The 22,892-nt window shown below is 51.1% G+C and overlaps 1 protein-coding gene across 1 annotated transcript; it reads right to left on the bottom strand.

Annotated features, from left to right (window-relative positions):
- Positions 1-3,392: 3,392 nt before the first annotated feature.
- On the bottom strand, positions 3,393-20,917 carry Itga2b (integrin subunit alpha 2b). Its single transcript, XM_032912432.1, is given in 31 exon segments — positions 3,393-3,621; positions 5,950-6,066; positions 6,285-6,386; positions 6,639-6,755; positions 7,333-7,455; positions 7,573-7,725; positions 7,876-7,975; positions 8,167-8,247; positions 8,501-8,580; positions 8,729-8,821; positions 10,197-10,344; positions 10,444-10,511; positions 10,947-11,072; positions 11,189-11,340; positions 11,431-11,486; positions 11,569-11,673; positions 11,761-11,806; positions 12,065-12,232; positions 12,235-12,246; positions 16,281-16,492; positions 16,646-16,698; positions 16,848-16,901; positions 17,062-17,105; positions 17,245-17,292; positions 17,614-17,742; positions 17,836-17,881; positions 18,145-18,194; positions 18,418-18,580; positions 18,684-18,781; positions 18,870-18,991; positions 20,693-20,917. Coding segments are annotated over 31 exon segments (3,111 nt in total). The 5' UTR covers positions 20,881-20,917; the 3' UTR covers positions 3,393-3,564.
- Positions 20,918-22,892: the final 1,975 nt, after the last annotated feature.

Below are 22,892 nucleotides of genomic sequence, written 5' to 3' on the forward strand. Positions count from 1 at the left end.
GTCACCTCTTCAGCACAGCCTGCTGCCCAGGAGGAGACCTAGGACAAGGATGGCTTCCCCTAGAGGACGCAGCAGGCTTCCCTTCCCTCTGACTAGGTCTGACTAGGCAAAGCCACCAGGTCTTTGCCTTCGTCCCTTTTTTTTTTCTTTGCCTCTTTTCCTTCTTTTTTTCCCCCCCCTTCCATCTGTTTCCTCTTCCTCCTTTTTGGCAGTGTCTCACTATGCAGACTCAGCAGTCCTTGGGCTCCCCACTCCCACCCCTCACCCCTCAGACCTTGGAGTAGCCAGCCAAGTGTAGAGGGGATCGCACGCGTCTCCTCCTTTTTAATAGAAATTTCCATGTAACCATATTTCCCCAGCCCTGGGCTTATGTAACCAAATTTTTTTGGAACCTAAGCACAGGCTTTAACACTCATCCTTGGTGAATTTCATCGTGTTGGTCTCAAGCCGACTTTACAATCTGTCAGGGCTCCCTGGAATCTGCCTCTCTCGCTCGCCAGCTGTATCAACCCTGTGACCGCCGCAGCCAGGAGCTATCTGTGGGGCAGAGAGGTTTCTGCTGCCTCCATTCAAGGATCTCCTGTTGTCTATAGGCAGCCCAGAGGTGGCACGGAGCTGAGACATCCCGGAAAGACCCCCTCACCACACCTCAGTTTTACCAAAATCATCCAGATCTAAATCCCAGTCGCTACACCCCTGTTCATGTTTCTCTTGTCTGTGAGGAACAATGCTAAAGGGCTTTGCTAGAGCAAGGATCAACGTTGCAACAACTGACTGACTCCAGAGGAAATTTGGCTGGTGTTCAATGAGCATGGCTTAATCTTTACTTAAATATTCAGTCACCCAACTAGAAACCTGTTCTGGAACTTGCCATGCATGGATGTCAAATCATTGTTTTCAGAATTTATCATTTAGCCCTCTGGGTACCAACAAGTACCGGCTCTGGTGAGGCGAATCTATGCGCCTATCCTGTTCCTGGACCTGCAGCATTCAGTTCAATGTTCAAGGTGTGTCTGCTCAGCCGCCACCCCTGCCTCTCTACAGACATGTACCCCAGGGCCCTCCCCACCAGCTACAGCCACAGCGACTCCCTCTTTGCTAGAACTTGCTCCCTTGTTACTTGGGGAAATTTCTTTTCTGAACACTTTGCTCTGGGGTGGTTCTTTCATTCCTCAGATCCACCTGTCCTTGACTACCTGAATACACTTTGAAAACTTTGGAGAGTGGCAACTCCACCAGCACCCACTGATGTCCTCTCCTCTCCCCTCCCTTCTACCCCTCCTCCTCCTCCTCTTCCTCCTTTTCCTCCTCCTCCTCCTCCTTTCTTTTCTTCTCTCCTTTCTCTTCATCCACACCCTGCTCCTCTTTCTCTGTCTTTCTCCCCACCCTCAGTACTGTAGATTGAACTCAGGATCTTGGGCATAGTAGGCACCTGCTCTCCCACTGAACAATGGCTCAGCTTTCTTTTTTTCTTATTTTCTAAAAATGTGATAGAAATAGGGACCTTTATTAAGAAAGAATGGGAGTATGCTGGGGAAAAGATGTTGTGTTAGGGATTCTATTGCTTTGATAAAAACACCATGACTCAAAAACAAGTTGGGAAGGAAAGGGTCTATTTGGCTCATACTTCTAGATCATAGCTCACCACTGGAGGAAGTCAGGACAGGAACTCACGCAGGGCAGGAACTTGGAGGCAGGAGCTGATGCAGAGGCCATGGAGGGGTGATACTGGCTTGCTTCCCCTGGCTTGCTCAGCTTGTTTTCTTATAGAATCCAGGACCACCAGCCCAGGAACAGCCCCACCCACAATGGGCTGGGCCCTCCCCCATTGGTCACTACTGTGCTAGAATTGAGAAAATGTTATACGGCTGGGTGCCAGGGAGGTATTTTCTCATCCGAGGCAGGCTCCTTCCTTTCTCATGACTCTGGCTTGTGTCGGGCTGACATGCAATAGCAGCCAGTACAGGCAGATGCTCAAAGCCCTTTCTTTTGAGACAGAATTTAGCCCAGGCTAGCCTCATACTCATAACTCAATCAAACTTCTGATCCTACTCTCTCCACTGCATGAATTCTAGTTTAAAATGTGTGTGCTACCACTCCTGGTTTACACAGGGTCATGGACTGAACCTGACCAGAGTCTCCTGTATATACCCTAGCAGAGCTTCATCTCTAGCCATATATATTTATATGTGTGTGTGTGTATATACAGATATATGTATATATTAATTATATTATATATTATATATAACTATTTTTTGAGACATCATTTTAGAATAAGCTTCTCAGGCTAGCCTTGAACTCACTCTATAGCCCAGGCTGGCCCTGAACTCACTCTATAGCCCAGGCTGGCCCTGAACTCACTCTGTAGCCCAGGCTGGCCCTGAACTCACTCTGTAGCCCAGGCAGGCTGCGAACTTGTGATCCTTCTGCCTCTACTCTAGAATAGCTGGGATTGCAGACCCTTCACTCTGTTTTCATTCGCAGCCCTGACCAGCACTGGCTACATCTTTATTTCTTGGCTTAGTTCATTCATCTTCTTGAACATAGGTCCCATGGGATAGAGACTAGCTCTATTCACTGCTCAGCCCAGCTTTGGAATAGTCTGAGCACATGTTGGGTGCTCAAAAACCATTTCTGGCACATGTGAACCAACAAACTCCACAGAACTCCGGAGAATAGCCTGATTGCCCCCCCCCAACACAGCTGGAAATCTATGCCTTCTGTACCGCACCCTGCTTTTCTAGTGCAAGACCTGTCTCCTCAGAAGGATCAGCACCAGGGACCTGCAGGGGACAACATTTGCTGTCCCCTTCCTGGTGTGGCACAGTCCTCCTCAAGCTTAGCCCAGCCAGTTTCTTCTGCCTCTCTTCCTTCAGAATAGCACTTTAAAGGTCTTTGTTTGGGGAAAGAGAGGAAGGAGATGAAGGTTATTTTCCCAAGACTTGGACTACTTTGAGGTTTGTCCCTCCAAAACTATGCAAAACGGGTGGCTTAAAGCTGTGCACCGCAGAGCCAGGCATGGTGGCTCATGGCTTTAATTCCAGTACCTGGGAAGTTTAAGGAGAGAGATCTGAGTTTGAAGCCAGCCTGGTCTATACAATGAGCTAGTTCTAGGCCATCTAGGGTTACATAGTGAGATTTTGCCTCAAAACAAAACAGATACCAGAGAGCCAACATTACTTCTCTGGCACTCCTAACCCCCAACTTACTGCCCAGAGTCTCGTGGGAGGCCCTTCCGATTCCTCCCTTGCTCCCTCACTCCTGACACCCTGCTCTCTGCTCCAGGGCAGTCATTTGCTGCCCTGTCAGTCCTGGCTCAAGTTGCCCCAGTCCCCACAAACATCCCTCTAGCTCCCGCTTCTTCTCAGACCGAAGAGTGAAGAGAGGCATGGTGGATGTTGATGTCAAACTCTTTATTAGGAAAAAGAAAAAAGGGATGCACCTGGTCTGCTAGAAAGGGAGGACCCCATGGTTCGAACCCGTGGAGTTCTGAGCAGAGGCAATTGGCTGCAAAGAAAAAGCAGATACTTGGCCTTTTCACCAGCCCCCACCCTCACCCCGCTGTCATTCTTCCTCTTCATCTTCCTCCAGAGGTGGTCGATTCCGCTTGAAGAAGCCAGCCTGGAGGGGGAAGGGCACAGGAACTGGGGTCAGGGCACGGAGGTTACATGCTCCACCAGCTGCCCCAAACAAAAAGCACGCTGTGGGGATATAGCCCCAGCATCTGAGAAGGGGGATATTTTTTTAAAAATTGGGAGATGCTTCCTTCATAGATTAAAGAAAAAAATACAATTTATTTATTTATGCGTGTGCATGTTTAAAGGTCAGAAGACAGCTTTTAAGTATTGGTTCTCTCAGCTGGGCAGTGGTGGCACACCGCTTTAGTGCCAGCACTCAGGAGGCAGAGGCAGGTGGATCTCCGAGTTCGAGGCCAGCCTGGTCTACAGAGTGAGTTCCAGGACAGCCAAGGATACATAGAGAAAACCTGTCTTGAAAACCAAAAATAAAAGGTTCTCTCCTTCTAATATGTGGGTCCCCCGGTTAGAATTCAAGTCATTAGACTTGGTGGCGAGTATCTTTATCCCCAGAGGCATCAGCTTCTGTTTTATTCTGTTTTGTTCTGTTTTTTCAGACAGGATCTCACGCAGCCCAGGCTGCCCTAGAACTTGCTGTGCAGCCTGCACTCCCAAACATTTAGGGTTACGTTTTCGTCACCATGTTTGGCTTTAACCTTTTTCCCCCTCCACAGAACTCATCCCTATGTTCCCCTGCACATAGAAGTGAGTGACCCTCTTGGGAGCCAGGGACAGGGTCTAGATCAGAGGTTCTCAACTTGTGGGTCCAGACCCCTTTCGGGAGTTGAATGACCTTTTCACGTAAGTCCATTGGAAAACATCGGATATTTACCTTACAATTTATAACTGTGGCAAAAAATTACAGTTATGAAGTAGCAACAAAAATAATTTTATAGTTTGGGCCACACCAACGTGGGGAACTATGTTAAAGGGTTGCAGCGTTAGGAAGATCTAGATCCTTTAGCTTCCCATCCTGACAAGGAGGAGGGTAGCTCTGGATGCTGTCATAGTCAGCTTCAGTTGTTTGATACAAACCTAAAGTCTCCTGGGAAGAGGGAACCTTAATTGAAAAATTACCCAGGTCAGTCAGGCACGATGGTGCACATTTTTAATCCCAACAGTTGAGAGACAGAAACAGGGGCTATCTCTGAGTTTCAGGCTAGCCTGGTCTACAGAGCAAGTTCCAAGGGCAGCCAGGACTACACAAGAGAAACCCTGACTCAGAAAAACAAACGAGGAAACAAAATTACTCAGACGGATTAGCCTGTGGCCATGTGGCTTGGAGGCATTCTCTTTTTTATAAAAGTGTAATTTAAATTGTATTTCATGTGTATGGGCATTTTCACTTTGCCTACATGTGTGTCTGTGCAGTATATGCAGAGAAACCCGAAGAGGATGTCAGTTCCTCTGGAACTGGAGTAACAGGGTAGTGACAGTGTGGGTGCTGGAACAAAACGCTGGTCCTCTGGAAGAGCAGCCAGTGTTCTTAGCCCATCCTTACTGCCCCAATGAGACTTTTCTTAATTGTTAATAGATGTAGGCGCCCAGCCCACAGTGGGTGGTGCCCTCTCTGGGCAGTTGACCCTGGGGTGTGTATAAGAAAGCAAGCAAGGAAGGGGTTGGGGATTTGGCTCAGTGGTAGAGCGCTTACCTAGGAAGCGCAAGGTCCTGGTTCGGGTCCCCAGCCCGAAAAAAAAAAAAAAAAAAAAAAAAGCAAGCAAGGGGGCTGGAGAGATGGCTCAGTGGTTAAGAGCACCGACTGCTCTTCCTGAGGTCCTGAGTTCAAATCCCAGCAACTACATGGTGGCTCACAACCATCTGTATTGAGATCTGATGCCCTCTTCTGGTGTGTCTGAAGGCAGCTACAGTGTACTCATATACAATAAAATAAAATAAAAGAAAAGAAAAGAAAGCAAGCAAGCAAGGAAGCATGCTTCTAAGAAGCTGCCCTTCAAGGTCTCTATTTACTACAGTTCCTGCCTCCAAGTTCCTGCCTTGGTTTATCTCACTTACTGTAAAGTGTAAAGTTAAATAAATCTTTTCCTCCCCAAGTTTCTTTTAGTCATTGTGTTTTATCACAGCTGTAGAAACCTACTAGGACAGGAGGTGAACCCTGCCCATGGCAGTCAGGAAACTCTGAGGGCAGGTCTCAGTTTCCTCTGACTTCCTGACAGCAAAGGGATCGGAAGGCCTGTGGATTTCAGGCGTCCTGCTTGGGGGGGGGGCAAGGGGATGGGAGGGATGGTACACGCCCAGCATAAGTCCTCAGAAAAATGGCATTCTAATAGCGGATACGGAGATGAGAAAGGTCCTATACCCCGCGTCTGCTAGTCTATGATCACCTGGGAAGTCTGTGCCTCCCTGTCAGCCTCACCTTCCACATGGCCAAAACTAGTAGGGTCAGCAGCAGCAGACCGCCCAGCACGCCTACCAGCACCCACCAGACAGGGATGTCCTTCTCCTCCAAGGCCCGAAGCAGCTGTGTCTGCACCTGATGGCAAACTAGATGTCACTTCAGAGGGCCTGTGACCAGGGAGCGAGATGCCCAGCCAAACCATCTCCTAGTAACCATAACTCAGTCCCACAGAGACCCCGCCCCTCTTCCTCAGACCTTGTCCTTCAATCCAGGGAGGCTCCGCCCCTCAGCCCTGCGGAGGTCCAACCTCACGCTGGCTGGGCGCTGATAGCAGGAGAACTAGGGTCTCTTACCAGAGCTTGCCCGCTGGGCAAGCCGACCACCGGCACCGAGTACGGTAGGGAGGAGACGTTGAACCAGGCGTGCGACTGCAGCACAAACTGCTCCCGGGGCTTCTGTAGGGGGCGAGGGTGACAGGCGCTTACTGCAGCCACTCGAGGCCTGGAGACGGCCTCGATCCAAGCCAGGGACTCCCTGCTTTTGAGTTCTTCCCGGGTTTTACCCCATCCCCGCCCCAAAGCAAATCTTCCCTAGGCCTGTGTGAACCCGCTCAAACCCAGAGCAAACTCCTGCCCCGTCCCCACAGGCCCTGCTCCCACAGGCTCCGCCCCCACGGCTCCGCCCCGCCCACCAGCTTCCAGCCCCACCTGGCGGAGGATGGACAGCTCCAGCGTGGCCTGCACCGTGACCATGGCCCGCTGCCCGCGCACCATCTCCTGCAGCTCACACTCCACCACCGTACAGGGCGCTGAGCCGTTGCAGCTCTGAGGGGGATGTGTCGTAAGTTAGTTCACAGGCCCTCCATGCCAATCATCCCCCCATCAATCTAGGACCCAACAGGGAGAGCCAGGAGGGTCAGGAAGCGCTGGTGTCTGGCTGAGCTTCGTTCAGATCGTTTCCTCTATATTCCGTTTGCTCAACAGTGCAGGGATACAGGGATGAGGTTCAGAGGCAGGGGCCATCCATAGCCTGAGTGCGGTACTCGGTGTTTTTGTGACATTGGTTTGGCAATTTTTTTTTCTTCCAGTTTTCGAGTGTAGCCCCTGGCTATCCTGGAACTAGCTCTGTAGACCGACCAGGTTGGCCTCGAACTCAGTGATCTAATTGCCTCTGCCTCCCGATTGCTGGGAGGAAAGGTGTGCACTACCACACTGGCTCATGATATTTCTTCAAAGGAAAAGGAGAGAGGGGGGGGAGGGAGGGAGGGAGGGAGAGAGAGAGAGAGAGAGCGCCACGTGTCCTCTCTGCCCAGTGCCCGGCCCAGCATCTCACCAGCACCACTGTCCTTGCCTCCCACCTTCTTCTAAGGGCCCCAGCTGGAGCCCCGCTGAGCCTTCTCACCACCAGAACTGGGTCCTGCTGCTCCGGCTGCTTGGACCCCTGCGGGGATGCCTCTCTGCGGTCCCGGTCGTGATGGATCCGGCGAATGGAAGAAGGGCTGGGAGTGGTTAGCCTCCGGCCCATCTTGGGGAGTGGGGGGCAAGGGCACAATCAATTGGCTTCCAGGGTCTGCATCACACCCTGCTCTGGCTATCGGTCCGGTGTCCTTCTCACAGCTCCTTCTCTCTCCTAGAATCTTACCTTGAGGAGCTTGGGGGGCGGCTGTGTGGAGCAAAGGAGACCCCCCTTTGGCTGCACATCTAGGATGTAGAGCAGATCTGAGGGCTGGGACTGGCCAGGAAGGTGGATGATGAGACTGAGGCCGTTCACAGTGCCAGGGCCATTGTTGTGGAGCTGGGGGTGGAGACAGTGGGGTGGCCAGTGGCTCAGCTGCCAGGCTGTAGCTTCCAGGACCTTCTCACCACCACCACCGCCACTGCCACCGCCACTGTCCCCTCCACCACCGACATTACCACCCCGTCTTACTCAGAGGCTCCTTCCTACCTCATAGGTGTGTTCCACCTTGGAAACCCAGCTGTCCAAATCATCCTGCTCCTTGTCAACTTCTTCTGCTGCCACCACCAGGGAGGCAGGGAAGGAGTTCCTACAAGTGTCCAAGGCCCCCAGAGTGCATCTGACTCCCTGATGGACCTCTGGTGGATCCTCCAGGACCCCTCAAAGTTTACCCTTTTATGAGATCCGGGGGATGCTAATCACGCATTGGACCAAGCTACACGCCCACCTCCTCCTCCTAACCATAGCCTCCTCTGCCATGTTCCCTTCCCATGCTCTCACCCTCGAAGCTCCACTGTGGCTTCAGCTCGGACTGCCACAGGCAACAGCACAGCCTCACTGTTTGGATTCTGGCTGTTCTTGCTGGAGGGGCGAGGGCGTGAAGAAGAGGGACAGCAGAATTTTAGAAGGCTCAGGGAGAGTTCATCCCACCCCAAAGAGCATATCATCCTGACTGGACCTGAGAAAGGTTGTCCTCTGGGAGCCCGAGACTCAGAAACAAGTCACTGAGGAAAAGGGGAGCAGGGCTCTTGTGAAGGCCTTCCGCTGTGGAAGGTCTGTGCATGAGGGTCGGATGGAGGAAGGACAGGAGGCAGCCGCGCAGCCCAACTCATACCTCCGGATCTGAAGCTGGAAGGACACAGAATCTCCAGCTTCTTCCAGGTTCTCCACGCTCACCAACATCGTGATTCCGATCTGGAAGAGGGGAAAGCCAAAGTCACCACCCCAGTGTCCACTCTGGGCCCATCCCCCCTGCTCCAAACACCATTACTACCCTCCGCCTTCATACCCCAGGAGCTTATCCACCTGGGACGTAGCTCGAGTTACAGCACGGAGCCCTTACCCGAGTGTCCTTTTTCATGGGGTTGCCCAGCTCACAAAGTGCCAGCCTGGACTCATTCTCCTTCTTCTGAGTGCACACGAGCCTCTCAAAGCCCTGGAAGTGCATAGAGGCAGGACAGGGCAGTGTGAGCGTGGGGTGTCCTACATGTCTGCAGGAGACTTGCTGGACAATCGGGGGGAAGGGTCCTGGGGGATTTCGAGGGACTGCCACCTTCTATTTCTGCACTGCTATTTTTACTATTTTTAAAGGATTTCCATTTTGGAAATAAAAAAAAAATATTACGGAGTGACCTAGTTGCTATAAATTACATCAACAAAATATAAGCCAGGTGGTGGTGCACACCTTTAATTCCAGCACTCAGGAGACGAGGGCAGGTGGATGGATTTCTGAGTTGGAGGCCAGCCTGGTCTACAGAGCAAGTTCCAGGGCAGCCAGGGGTACACAGAGAAACCGTATCTTAAAAGGGGGGTTGGTGGGGTTGGGGATTTAGCTCAGCGGTAGAGCGCTTGTCTAGCAAGCGCAAGGCCCTGGGTTCGGTCCCCAGCTCTGGAAAAAAAAGAAAAGAAAAAAAAAGGGGGGGGTTGGTGGTGGAGAGATGGCTCAGTGGTTAAGAGCACCAACTGCTCTTCCAGAGGTCCTGAGTTCAATTCCCAGCAACCACATGGTGGCTCACAACCATCTGTCATGGGATCTGATGCCCTCTTCTGGTGTGTCTGAAGACAGAGACAGTGTACTCACACATATAAAATAAATAAATCTTAAAAAAAAAAAAGAACGACATAGAACTGATAACTGGCTTCCACAGACAGATGCACACATGTTACATACATCCTTGCATGACTGAATACATATGTACACACGTGCATGCACAAAGTCTGGATCTGACTTACTTTAAATGTTTTTCCTATAATGTGAGAGGGAAAGACGAAGCCAGCAGATTGTATGTGTGCGTGCATGAATACAGAAACCAGAGGTTAGTATCAGGTATCTCTCCCCAGTAGCTGTTTATTGAGACAGGGTTTCCTAGCTGTAGCAAGCCTGCCTGGCCAATGAACTTTAGGGATGTACCCATCACCAAATCCAGCACTAGGGTCCAGGCTCACAATGCTGTGCCTGGCTTTCCCCGTGGGTTCTGGGAAGCCAAAGCCAGGTTCTCTGCTTGGGTGGAAAGAACTTTAGCAGCTGAACTGTTACCGCAGCTCCCCAGCAGATGTTAAAGCGATTCTAATTATCATTTGCTTCCTGAGCCTTTCGGGGATTTTGAAACAAACAGGGTTCAAGACACTTGAACATATGAGCCAATGGTTCTCATACGTACATTGTGCCTGTATAATGCTGCGTCTGAGAGCTGGGCAGATCATACATCTTTATAGTCAAAGCATTAAAACACTAGATCTTTGGGTGAGAGGCCGGACTCAAGGTTCTCACATCTGCTGCCTGCTGGCTATGCCCCGAGGTGGCACCTCACCTTAACGTTGCTGAAAGCCCGAATGTAGTGGGCACCCGGGGGCAGGTGCACAGCCAGCTCCGCCTCATAGGCCCCCTCGCCATCATTGGATGCGTTGACCTTCAGCTCCAACACATTGTCAGCACCAATTAGGAGTGGGGAGTCCCCCCTGTATGGGGAGTGCTTGGTTTAGTCCTAGAGGCCCGGGTCATGAAAGGGGATTCAGGGCAGGGAGGTACAGGGTAGGTAGAGTGGAAGGTTCTCTCACGCGGTGGCTGTGAGCCGGAGCTGGGGCACGCACAGGTTGTCTTCCCCACAGTCCAGGATGATCCGTGTCTAGGGGATGCAATAGGATGTGTGGGTAAGCTGAGGGGTACGAGGTTTAGGGGTCACCTCAGAGCTCAGAGAACAACCACAGCTCCAGGGGCGCTCTTCAGACTCTAGAGAATAAGGATTGGAGTATATGGGGGTTGGGGATTTAGCTCAGTGGTAGAGTGCTTGCCTAGCAAACGCAAGGCCCTGGGTTCGGTCCCCAGCTCCAAAAAAAAAAAAAGAAAAGAAAAAAAAAGAAAAAGGATTGGAGTATATGCCAGGGTGTGGGATGATGCCAACGTTCTGGTGATAGTTGGCTTAGGGGTTACAACAACGTTTGGGGGGGACACTGAGATTTGGGGGAATCTATCAGGATTTGGGATGACTTCAGGGTTTGGGATGCACGGTTTTAATGAAGTCCTTCCCCATCCGGGATCTTGTTTATCTCGCTGTTCCTACCTGCTCCTGGACATGGGTTACTCCATGCAACACCACAGCAGGGGCTACTCCAGTCTCTTCTGGGGGCAGTGACACATTGAGGCTTAGCACAATTGGGTTCAGCTTGTCCCGGAAGTCGGCCTCATCCTAGCACAGGGCAAGAGTCAGGCTATCTGTTGCTGTGCCCACACCCTTTGCTGGAGTCCTAGGCTGGCTCCAGGAGAACTGGACACCCAGCTCCTCCCATTCTAGCCTGAGCATACTCGAAGGAAGGCCTTGATGGTGTGGCAGATGGGTTTGTTTCTTCCACCCAGGTCCAGGTTCAGAGTGAGGCTCGCCTGTCGAGAGGCCAGCAGGAGCACCCGGCGGGCCTGACGGGGCTTCTGTAGGTCCAGCTGCAGCTCTGCCTTTAGGTCTGCAGGACAAGCAGGAAGAATCCAGGTCTCCCTCTAGTGGGGGACGCCCAGACCTCCCTTCCTCCAACCCCTCCCTCCACGCCACTCACACAGCTTCTGGGGAATGTTGTGTCCTGTGGCTCCCACGCACATCTGGACGTTGAAGCTACAAAGATGAGGGCAGCTTTGTGGGTTAGGGTCTCCTAAGGTCCCAAACCCTGGCAAGTCTGTGAGCGCCACCTCCTCACCAGCTGACTGGTGTCTTGGTCTGCTCCAGGATACAGTTCTTCAGTGTGGGATTCAGAGAGTCTTGAACCATCAGCTGGACAGTGGCCATCACCACAGGCTGAGCTCTGGTGGGATTGGAGGAGGCTCACCACTCTGTCCCTCCTGACTCAGCCTCCTCTGATGATATGGCCCCTCCCCCAGCCAGTGCTCACCTGTACACAGCTACCTTGCTAGCCCCATATGCTCCCACGATCAGGTCTATAAACATAGGGAGAAGGGTCAAAAGTGGCTATTAGTGTGGGGCAGAGTGAGTCCGTATCTTCCAAAAAATTCTCCATACTATGAACCCCCTGGAAGTTCACGTTGTCCTGCAGCCAAATCCAAGCATCCCAGCCATGTACGCCATTAGAACCCACAGCTGGCACCAGGGCAGACATGAACCCCCAGCCGTGCGTTTCTCCATATTTCCAGCAAGTGCTCAAAGGCCTGTCTTGACTGGCTGCAACCCACAGTCACCTGGGTATCCATTGTCATCGATGTCTACAGAACCACGGAGGGAAAAGCCAAAGCCAGAGCCTGTGGGGAAGGGACTGTCCAGGACCTGGGAGGGGCGTGGGCTCAGCCCTTCACTCTGACCCAGGAATATCAGCACTTGGCCCTGACCACTGGGACCCCCATAGGGGCAGCCACGGCAACATCTGGAGAGAGAGAGAGAGAGAGAGAGAGAGAGAGAGAGAGAGATTGTTTGTGATTGAGACTCCCCAGAGGATTCTGCCACTCTCTCCAGAGCTGCTTCTCTAGCCCTGTTCTCCTGGGAGACCAAGAGAAGGGTGCAAAGTCTGTATCAAGGAGGCAGGAGAGAAATCCATCAATTATTAACAGATTGTTACAAAAGTTCCAACAGTCTTCACTGTCTATCCATTTACTCAGCCCCTTGGTGGAGCTCGCCTTTGATCTTAGCAATCCAGAGACAGAGGCAAGTGGATCTTTGTTAGTTCAAGGCCAGCCTGGTCCAGAGTGAGTTCCTGGACAGCCAGGGCTAGACACACACACACACACACACACACACACACACACACACACACACACACACACACACACACACAAGCCCTGTCTCAACAAACAAAAGATTTCCTTTATTCCTGTATAATTGGGTGTTGTTAATCATGTTTCCTGTTATTAGTGTTCATTTGAGACGGGGTTTTTGGTTTTGTTTTTCTGAGAAAAGGTCTCTCAATGTAGCCCTGGCTGCTCTAGAATTTGCTATGTAGACCAGATTGGCCTCAAATTCTCAAGAGATCTGACTGCCTGTGCCTCCTTAGTGCTGAGATTAAAGGTGTGTGGCACCATGCTCCTGACACAGGCTGGCGTATGTCACACACTGGCTTTATGTAGCCAAGTCATTTGTTATGACTTTGGACTTCTGGTTCTCCTGCCTTTACCTCCCACGTCTAGGAGGACGTACGGGCGCCGTCACGCCGTCTATGGTGGGCTGAAGCTTCTTCTTTTTTTTTTTTTTTTTTTTTTTTCTGGGGCTGGGGACCGAACCCAGGACCTTGCGCTTCCTAGGTAAGCGCTCTACCACTGAGCCAAATCCCCAACCCCGGGCTGAAGCTTCTTGTATGTTAGGCAAGCTCTCTATTAACTCAGCTGCACCCTATCCTATAATTTCCATATTAGATGAAAACGCTGAGTCCCGGAGGATTAAATAACTGAGCCTAGGCTGAGGAAAGGAACTCCCTAGTACATATGAGGTCCTACACTCAGTTCCCAGTAAGGGGTGGTGGTGGTGGTGGGTCTGCTGTGCTAGCGCTCACCTTTGCTCTCAGCACTCAGAAGGCAGAGGCAGGCGGATCTCTGTGAGTCCTAGGCCAGCCTGATTATATATTGAGTTCTGGGCCAGCTCAGGCTATATATTGAGACCCTGTTTCAAAACACAAAACAGGGCTAGAGAGATGACTCAATAGTTAAGAGCACTGACTGTTCTTCCAGGGGTCCTGAGTTCAAATCCCAGCAAAACACATGGTGGCTCACAACCATCTGTAATGAGATCTGATGCCCTCTTCTGGTGTGTCTGAAGACAGCGACAGTGTACTCACATACATAAAATGAATCATAAATCTTTAAAAAAAACACAAAACAAAACCAATAAACAAACAAACAAACAAACAAACCCTATTCTCCAGATGTTTATTGTTTCATCCTCACTGTGCAAACTTTCACAGCCACGTCAAAGGCTCATTGACACCACTACTCACACCCACATCATAGGTTCATTGACACCACTACTCACACCCATATCATAGCTCATTGACAACACCCACACCCACACCATAGGCTCATTGATACCACTCACAGCCACATCAAAGGCTCATTGACACCACTACTCACACCCACATCATAGGTTCATTGATACCACTACTTACACCCACATCATAGGCTCATTGACACCACTCACAGTCACATCATAGGCTCATTGACACCACTCACAGTCACATCATAGGCTCATTGACACCACTCACAGTCACATCATAGACTCATTGACACCACTCACAGTCACACCATAGGCTCATTGACACCACTCACAGTCACATCATAGGCTCATTGACACCACTACTCACACCCACATCATAGGTTCATTGACACCACTACTCACACCTACACCATAGGCTCATTGACACCACTCACAGTCACACCATAGGCTCATTGACACCACTCACAGTCACACCATAGGCTCATTGACACCACTCACAGTCACATCATAGGCTCATTGACACCAAGGACTTTAAGACCTTCCCTGAAAGTGTGTCTTTTAGCATAGCCTCATTATTTTATGAGCTCTTTGCCTAAGACTAATTTAGATCTATGTCTGTGTATCTTAACTACCCTCTCATTGTTTTCTGATTTTCTTTACAGTGTATCTTGTTATTTTCTAGATCACTGTATAGATAACTCAAATAAAAGCATTTCATCCCCGCCTTCAGGATGTAGAGGCAGGTAGATCTCTGTGGGTTCGAGGTCGGCCTGGTCTACATAGAGAGTTTCAGGCCAGCTAAAGTTATACAGGGAAACCTTGTCTCAAAAACACGACTGACAGAGGCCTCTGACTACAATGGTATCCTCCAGGCTCGTCGCCTCCTCTCTGTCTCTGTCTTTGTCTCACTCGGTCTTCATGAATTTCCTAGACGTTAAGTTCGCCGTTCATTTCTTCAGCCTTCTTGTCCCGTGCCCAGTTTTGGGTCAGCCTGGCCAGACTATGTGTGGCTAATTCAGCCCAGGGCTGTGGGAGACACAGAGCAGATGTGGCACTGTGGCTCCCACTACAGCTCCCCCTGGGGACCCTTAGTGCCTCTCACCCATCTCGTGGACCTCCTCATAGCACTTCTTTCTAGTTATCTCCCTTCTTCCGGCTGTCAGCCCACTTCCATCAGTAAAGGACCCTACTGCTCACTTTTCCCTGCTTTCCATGTGACCTTTGAATTAGTGTCTCCTGCCTCTGCCGGATGGAGCATCTGCTTCTGCAGGCATCACAGCTCTTGCTGACCCTCCAGTTCCTCGAAATACTATTTTCCTTTGTATTCACACACTCCCCATCCTTCCAATTAAAGATGACCTTGCCATGGTTCCCATCCCCATTCCATGGTGGCTCTGCTTCTCTTGTCTCAGGTTCAGGAAAGGGCTGTCTGCATTGCCCGCTGGCTGAGTGCTTCACCTCTATTCATGTCCTGCCCCATCCCCCGTGGTCTTCCGGTTTATGTCCCTAAGCTGCCCTCCACTGGGTGGTTGGTTGGTTTTTTTGAGAGAGGGTTTAATGTATCCTGGACTGCTCTCCAACCTCTATGTAGCAGAGGATGATGACCTTGGACTTATGATCCTCCTGCCTCCACTCCTGGAGTTCCAGGATTGCTGGCATGCACCACCATGCCTGGTCTTGGTTGGTTCTTGTCACGGCCACCAATGAGCTCATTCTTGCTAATGCCATGATTTTTATCTGGTCCCATCTAACTGCACCTTTCAGGAGTGAAGGGGCTCCTAGGACCAGTCCTTCTTCCTGTTCAAACTACTCTATTAGAGCATTGGGCCATTGATCTTTTGGTCTCTCTCCCAACATCTGATCATTCTGGTTCCCAACTTCCCTTCTGGGTGTTCCCTGAACGCTTTTACTTCCCTGGGGCTCTACACTGGGCTTCTTCCTATTTCACAGCTTTCAGATCCCATCCACTCTCCAAAATTCTTTATCTTGTTGCCCTGGGTTCTCTCTCATGGAAGTGGGGGAAGTCAATAGCAGCAGTTCTGAGGATTGTTTCCACTTAATATTCCCAAGCCCTTCAAACTCAGCTAGCCCGGAATGGAACTACAGAGCCCCCTGCTCCTCACGCCTACTCTACTCCCCTTTCCTTCTGACTCCATATTCCATTTCCCATCCAGCACTAATAGTCCAAGCCCTAAATATCTGTAAAGTCACCCCATCTCTAACTCCATTCTCCAAAGTCTGTGTGTAGGGATCACCATGCTGGCTTCTAGACAAACTGTCTCAATGGGATTCCTTGAACCGGTACCCACGTTCCACTCAACAGTCAAGCCTTTTCTAGTTCCAGGTATCCACGGTGTCCCTGTGTCTCAGCCTCTCTCTCACTGGGATTCCAGGTGTACTCCATCATAAATGGCTTAAGTCTATCTTTTTGTGAGGGCTACTAGCCCTCTTATGGCCAAACGCAGCTCCTCCACTCACCATTATAGCCGTCTCGGTTGAGGTCACCCAGGGGTGCAATGGCAGATCCAAATCTCCCATACACCTGAGTGCCAGTCAGCACGAGAGTGGGTGAGCTCAGAGCCTGGAGACTCTTAGGCTGCAGAAACAAGTATACACGGCCCACCTCGGCCAGCTTTCGGTCTACCCTGCTCTCCATGTATAATGGAGCCCCCACCAGTAGGTCATGCCTCCTGTGGACCAGATGGGCAAGGTTAGGTGCAGTTGAGTTAGGAAGATGCAGGGCACAAGGTCAAGTCTTAGCCACCCTTGGGAGAAGATGGTAATTCCCGCCTTTGGTAATTGAAGACCCAACTGGGTAGGGGTGGGGCATTCCCTCCTCTCACCCATCCCCGTTGACGTCAGTGACTGCCACCGAGTGCCCGAAATAGGAAGCCATCTACAAGAGGAAGAGCATTTCAGTCTGTGCCTCTGCACTCAGCCTCTTCTGTTCACCATCACCCTCAAATCCCATGAACTAGCTTAGGTGTGTGTCCCAATTCCCTGACTTCAGTCACGCCCAGGGGGTCATTGGGTCGTTGCCCCCACCTGCTCTCCATGAAGCCTGTGCAGGGTCTGGTAGTAGGAGTCCAAAATTTCCACCTGCATGGAGAGAGACACCAAAATGTATCTTTCATGCTCCCTCTTTGGCCTCCCACTTTCAATTGAGAAAGGGCAGGGCATTGACAAATGTGGGGGAGTAAACAAGAGGACTAGGGTCACGGGGTTAGGAATGCCACGAGGTGAGAGAGCGGCTACTCACCGCTCCCAAGGTCCAGCTCCAAGTGGGGGCTCCGAATATATACTCTGGGGAGAGCAAGACTCAGCAAATCAGATCCTTAGTATCCATGAACTCGATTCTCGCACCAGGACCCAGAGGAAATTGTGCGGAGGTTGCTCCTGCCCCAGGGCTCCCCCCTCCCGCCCCCATAACTGCATTCCTTGCCTGTGGTGTTTAGATCCCCGTCGAACTCGCCCACAGCTACCGAATATCCTGAAGATACAGCACAGTTTAGCAGTTTCCCAGTAAAACAAGGAGGAAGAGCTCAAGGGTCACGACTACTGAGGTCATTCGTACAAACTGCCTGGTGCAGATAGGAAAACTGAGGCGTGCTGGAGATCTCACTAGACTCCACAGCGAGAAGGGCGAGCCAGTGTGGATGGGAACTGGACATGTGTGGGGAGAAGAGGCAGGAACAGAGGGCGGGGTGCCTTTGTGCTGGGGTTGATTAGCTAAGATTGGCACAGAGGCTTGAACAGAGGCAGGACCTGACTCAGGGTTTTGGGAAGCCTGGAAAGGAGATGCCAGGGTTACCCCGGTAACCGTGGAAATACACTGGGTTGCTGGCGTCGTAGGAGAAGCGCTGGTTGGAAACATGCCACAAAAGGGTACCGGGGCGGTAGCTAGAGATGATATTCTCAATTGGAACGCGAACCAGGAGACCTAGGAAGGGCACAGGGACAGGACTATGGGGGCCAGAAGCATGATTCTCCCCAAACTGCGAGATGGGAGTGGGTTGGATTACTGGGCACATACCTAAAAAAAAGTAGCCTCCAGGGGCCCCAAGCACTAGCTCCCCAGCCTGGAAAAGAAGTCCTGGTCGTGAGAGGGTCTCTCCTATTCTGGAACAACCCTAAACCTCTTTGCCTGTATGAATATGGTATTCTCATATGCATTTATTCTCATCCTCCCCACCCCACCCCTTCTCCTTTTAAGAGCCGTCTCATTTTGAAGCCGAGGCTTGCTTCAAACTTGCTATGTAGTCCAGGCTGACCTCAAACTCGAGATTCCCCTTGCCTCAACCACCAAGCTGAGTTCTCTTGTTTGCTTTTGCCTGTGACTTGCCTGGGTCACCGCCAAGCTGAAGCCTGCTTCACAGTATCGCTTGTCTCCGCCTACAAGAGGCAAGTGGGATCAGCCAAGGGGAGGCTCCCTGAACTAGAGTTCAAGCCAAGAGTCTCGCGCGGGCAGGCGGAACTATGCGGGGCGGGGAGAGCATAGAGGAGGGGCCGAGGGGGCGTGGCATAGAGGAGGGCGTGGCTCCCAGGGCTCGAGGTTGGTGGTGGGGCGGGGCTTGCAGCGACTAGTGGGCGGAGCCAATGGCGGACCAGCGCTTACTAAAACCCTGTGAGTAAACGGAGCTCATGGTGTTGGAGCGACAGGGCGAGTATTCTGCGCGGCCCCCGCTTTGGAGCTCAGCCACGAAGCAGCCTCCTACCGGAGTCTTCTCTGCCTCATCGTACTTTTCTAGGACATTCCAGTGCTGCCAGGGGGCACAGGCCTAGAGCAGACCCACAGGAGAGTGGGGAAGGGAGCTTATTCGGGCTTCCCCCAACGTGTCCCTGCCCTGGACTTGCTCCCTTTGACCTGTCCACAGTGCCCACCACAATGACGTCATTCCAGCTGAGGACCGATGCCCCAAGTCCTTGCCCGGTCTTGAAGGTTTGGAAAGTTTGCAAGCCTATTTTTCGCGTCTCATCCCCTGGAGGGCACAAGAAAAGGTGGCGCTCAGGAGCCCGGCCATCCATTTCCACCTGACTCCCCCTTTCCCCTCCATGATTGAGACTCACTGAGGTCGAAAAGCAACGAGGTACATGTGCCGTTATTGGCCTTCCAGGGGCACAGGAACACACCTCCAGTCTCCTCTTGATTTGCGTTTAGGGCCCTGGGGGCGCCCACCACGATGGACACGCTGTATAGGAAAGCTGGGTGAGTAGACTATAGCATTTCTATCCTGCCCAGTGCCCACTACCCCAGCAGTACCTGGAAGGAGGTGTGGCATAGGAAAAAGTGGACCATCTTTCCTCACAGATAACCTATTGAGGCCGACCTCTTCATTTCAGCTGAAAGTGGACTCTTAGGAAATTAACCTCAGACTAAACCAGTCGGTTCGGTTTGGAAGGGAAGGGTTTAATAATCCTTATTGAAAAGACCTCTTATACTTTGTACGCTGATTTCCTGCCCCCTACTCCCTCCCAACAAGAACCAGACAAAATTTCTGCCTGTCAAACTTCTAGAGAGGACTTAGTGAGAACTGGTTGGAAGGGCGGAGGTTGGTGAGAGTGAACTGGGATGTGTGGTGCTGACAGGGTTGAGGATCCTAGCAGATCTCTGTTTAAACCAGGTCTGCCATAGGTAAAACGGAGGTAATAGCAACCAATTATGCTGTTGGAAGAGTTAATACAATAAACGGATGAGAGGTATTTAGTATGCCCCAGCAACACGCTTTTGTAAGAGTGTGCATGTTAATAAACACACAGGATGCTTATTGTGTCCGCGTGATCAGACCTTCAGGGAAGAAACAGGAGACAGAGGAAGAAACGACAGGAGTTGTACTGAAACACTCAGGAGCTCTGAAGCCAGGAGGGTTTTCTTTGGTTGGCTTTGTTTATTTGTTTTGAGACAGGCTCTCTCTCTCTCTCTCTCTCTCTCTCTCTCTCTCTCTCTCTCTCTCTCTCTCTGTGTGTGTGTGTGTGTGTGTAGCTCTGGCTGTCCTGGAACTCACTATTTAGACTAGCAGGCTGACCTCGAACTCACAGGCGCTGCCTACCTCTGTTTCCATTAAAGGAGATGAAAGGTGTTTGGCATGGCACCCAGCTCAGGAGTTCTATTTATTCATTCCGACAGAATCTTGTTATGTGGCCCTGGCTATTTAACTTGTGGTAGTTCCCCTGCCTCAGCTTCCAAGTACTGGGTTTACTAGCATGTGCTACCACGGTCAGCTAGAGAAGCACCCTTTATACTCATCAGAACTGAGGCAACCCTAGGTTCCTTCCCCCTCATGGAGAGTCTCTGGATGCAAGCCATCTTGGGAAGGGGAACCTGATTTTTGATGAAGTGGCTCTCTCAGGCAGAAGAAATAATTTCTTGCTGCTGCCTTTGAGAATGGTCATTACTGTTCCCCAGACCTGGGCATTCCAGTGTCCATTTCAATAAGTCACTCAGGATAAACACAGCTACGTGGATAAGCCAGGACTCTAATCTTAGCAGTTTGACCTCAAAGCCTGATCCATACTGACTGTTAGCAATCTATTACTTCTTTTCAAACATCTGTAATTTGGAAGGAGATGAGGCGAGGAATGGAGGAAAGCAAGGTGTACCCAGTAGGCACTTGTAGCTTTGCCAGTCAGTCAATTTAGGGTGAGGAGAGGGAGGTAAAGTGAGTCACATCACTGACGCTTGGGGAAAAAGAAAAAGACATTTTTACCTTTGTTTGCTCAGTGCTCCCTGTTGCTATCCCTCCACAGTGCCCTCCCTGGAACCTGCACCCCCCCCCCAGCATTCCTGACAGGAGCACCACTCAAACAGACCCTAGAGTCAACCTTGCTCAACTAGGCGCTAAGAAGCCACAGGAGCACTGCTAAGGGGCAGACCTCTCTCCTTTAGTGCTCACCTCCCATGGCTGTCCTTATGAAAGTCCACTGAGAAGCCAAAGTGGCTGCCATTGGGGCCTGTATAGACAGAGAACTTCACAGAGTCCAGGTTCAAGGCCCAGGCAGGAGGAGCAGCACTTGGTCCCAGGAACAGTGGTGTCCACTGCAGAAGCCACAGGGTATTCCACACACATGAAGCTCTGGCCATCTTCCTTCTCCCCAAATGTCCTAAGCAGGAATGGCCAAGCTCTTTCTCCTTCCCTCAAGTCCCCACCACCGGAAGTTTCGGCTTATCAGACTGGAGCTCATGGCTTAGCAGCAGGCATGGCAGAGGGTAATAGCCTCTGGACCACACGGTCTCTAGGAACTACTAGGAAAGGGAGGGTCTGTCCCGGGGATGGGTGCTGATGACCGGAAGTCATTGCTTCTCCCTTCTCTCCAGAAAAGCTCCTCTCCAAGTCCTGTAGTTTCAGTTTCTCAGCCACAGGCCCAGAAATCCCCTTTCTCCTCCTCTGTCACTGTGAAAAGTCTGGCCACCATCTCTTTCGGCCCGGGAAAGTGTAACCATGAACTCACTGGTCTGTCTTACTTCACCACGGCCCACGGTTATACTGCCCTTGTCTCCCCCATGTAGCTGACCACTGAACACTGTGACTTGGCTAGAGGGAGAGGAAGGGGTAAGGGAAGCTGCTCTCCCCTGATAAGGCCTGAGGTTGTCATCATTTTGACTAGGACATTTATCGGCTTCCTCCTCTGCGAGCCTTTGGCAGCCCCAGGCAGCAGCACTTGGCCATTGGTTTCCTCACATCTCCGTCCTAACCAGGTCTTGGTGCGCTTACACTGGCACCTTCAATACTGGGCAGTGAATGGCCGTGGCCTAAGTGGGGGAGATACGGCTGAGATGACATTGTTCTGAGATTGTCTAGGAGAAAGCTCCTGAGTCCTCAGTCCTTGGCATATATGCACACACGGGCACAGTACCTGATGACACTTTTTACTGAATTGAGTACCTGAATCCTTTGAGAGCAAGGGTCCTTTCTGTTGTCGGGGGCCTAGCCCACAGCCCGGCATGAGTTGCTGAAAGGTTGACTGGTCTTCCTCAAGGGTGGAAGGAGCAAAGGGAGAGGAGTCAGATTCTTAGGGCCACAAAGGGGTGAGGGCCACAGAATCCCCTTCTATATGGGGGGAAAGGGGAGCAGAGCTCCATGCCCTGTTGGCCTTGCACGCCTTTTGCCCCAAAGCAAAGGGATGTAGGAATACAGCCACATATAGTCTGTATTTTTTTTTCTCCTTTTCTGCAGTGCTGGGATAGCCTCATCAACGCAGGACAAGTGCTCTATCACCCAGCCATGCCCCCCAAGCTCCATCCTTATTTCTGATTAACCACTGCCTTACCCCACTTTCCCGCCCTACCAACTTTGAACAACTCCCGACTCCTCCCTTCCTCTCACACAGCTGAAGATGTTGCCCCTCATTAAGCAAAAAGCTCCTTGGATTTTGTTCAGGGCTTTCCTCACTGATGTGCTCCCAGTGCCAAGCTCATGACAGGTCTGCAGTCTTATACCAGCACCTGCTGACCCTCTGTCTCCCCATGTTCCCAGATGAGTGGTTCCTGCATCGCTGGTCTATTCTGTGTAGCCCAATATTAACTCATACAACATGGTAGTTGTTTTGCGTTACAATAAAAAATATTTATGTCTGTGAGTACACTGTTGTTCTCTTCAGACACACCAGAAGAGGGAGTCGGATCCCATTACAGATGGTTGTGAGCCACCTTGTGGTTACTGGGATTTGAACTCAGGACCTCTGGAAGAGCAGTCGGTGCTCTTAACCTCTGAGCCATCTCTCCAGGCCCTTGCCTTACACTTTTATAAACCAGTTTAAAATCTATTTTTGTGTATGCAAGTGTGTGGGCAGGTGTGCCGAGGCTGAGTATGGAGGTCATGGCTTTTGAAAACTGGCCTTCTTCCTCCCTGGGTCTCAGGAATCAAACTCCAGCATCAGGCTTGGCACCAAGTGCTTTTTTTTTTTTTTTTTTTTTTTTTTTTTTAAATATTTATTTATTACATGTAAGTATACTGTAGCTGTCTTCAGACACACCAGAAGAGGGCATCTGATCCCATTACAGATGGTTGTGAGCCACTATGTGGTTGCTGGGAATTGAACTCAGGACCTCTGGAAGAGCAGTTGGTGCTCTTAACCACTGAGCCATCTCTCCAG

Source organism: Rattus rattus, chromosome 9 (genome assembly GCF_011064425.1).
Source record: "Rattus rattus isolate New Zealand chromosome 9, Rrattus_CSIRO_v1, whole genome shotgun sequence".
In the NCBI taxonomy this organism is placed as follows: domain Eukaryota; kingdom Metazoa; phylum Chordata; class Mammalia; order Rodentia; family Muridae; genus Rattus; species Rattus rattus.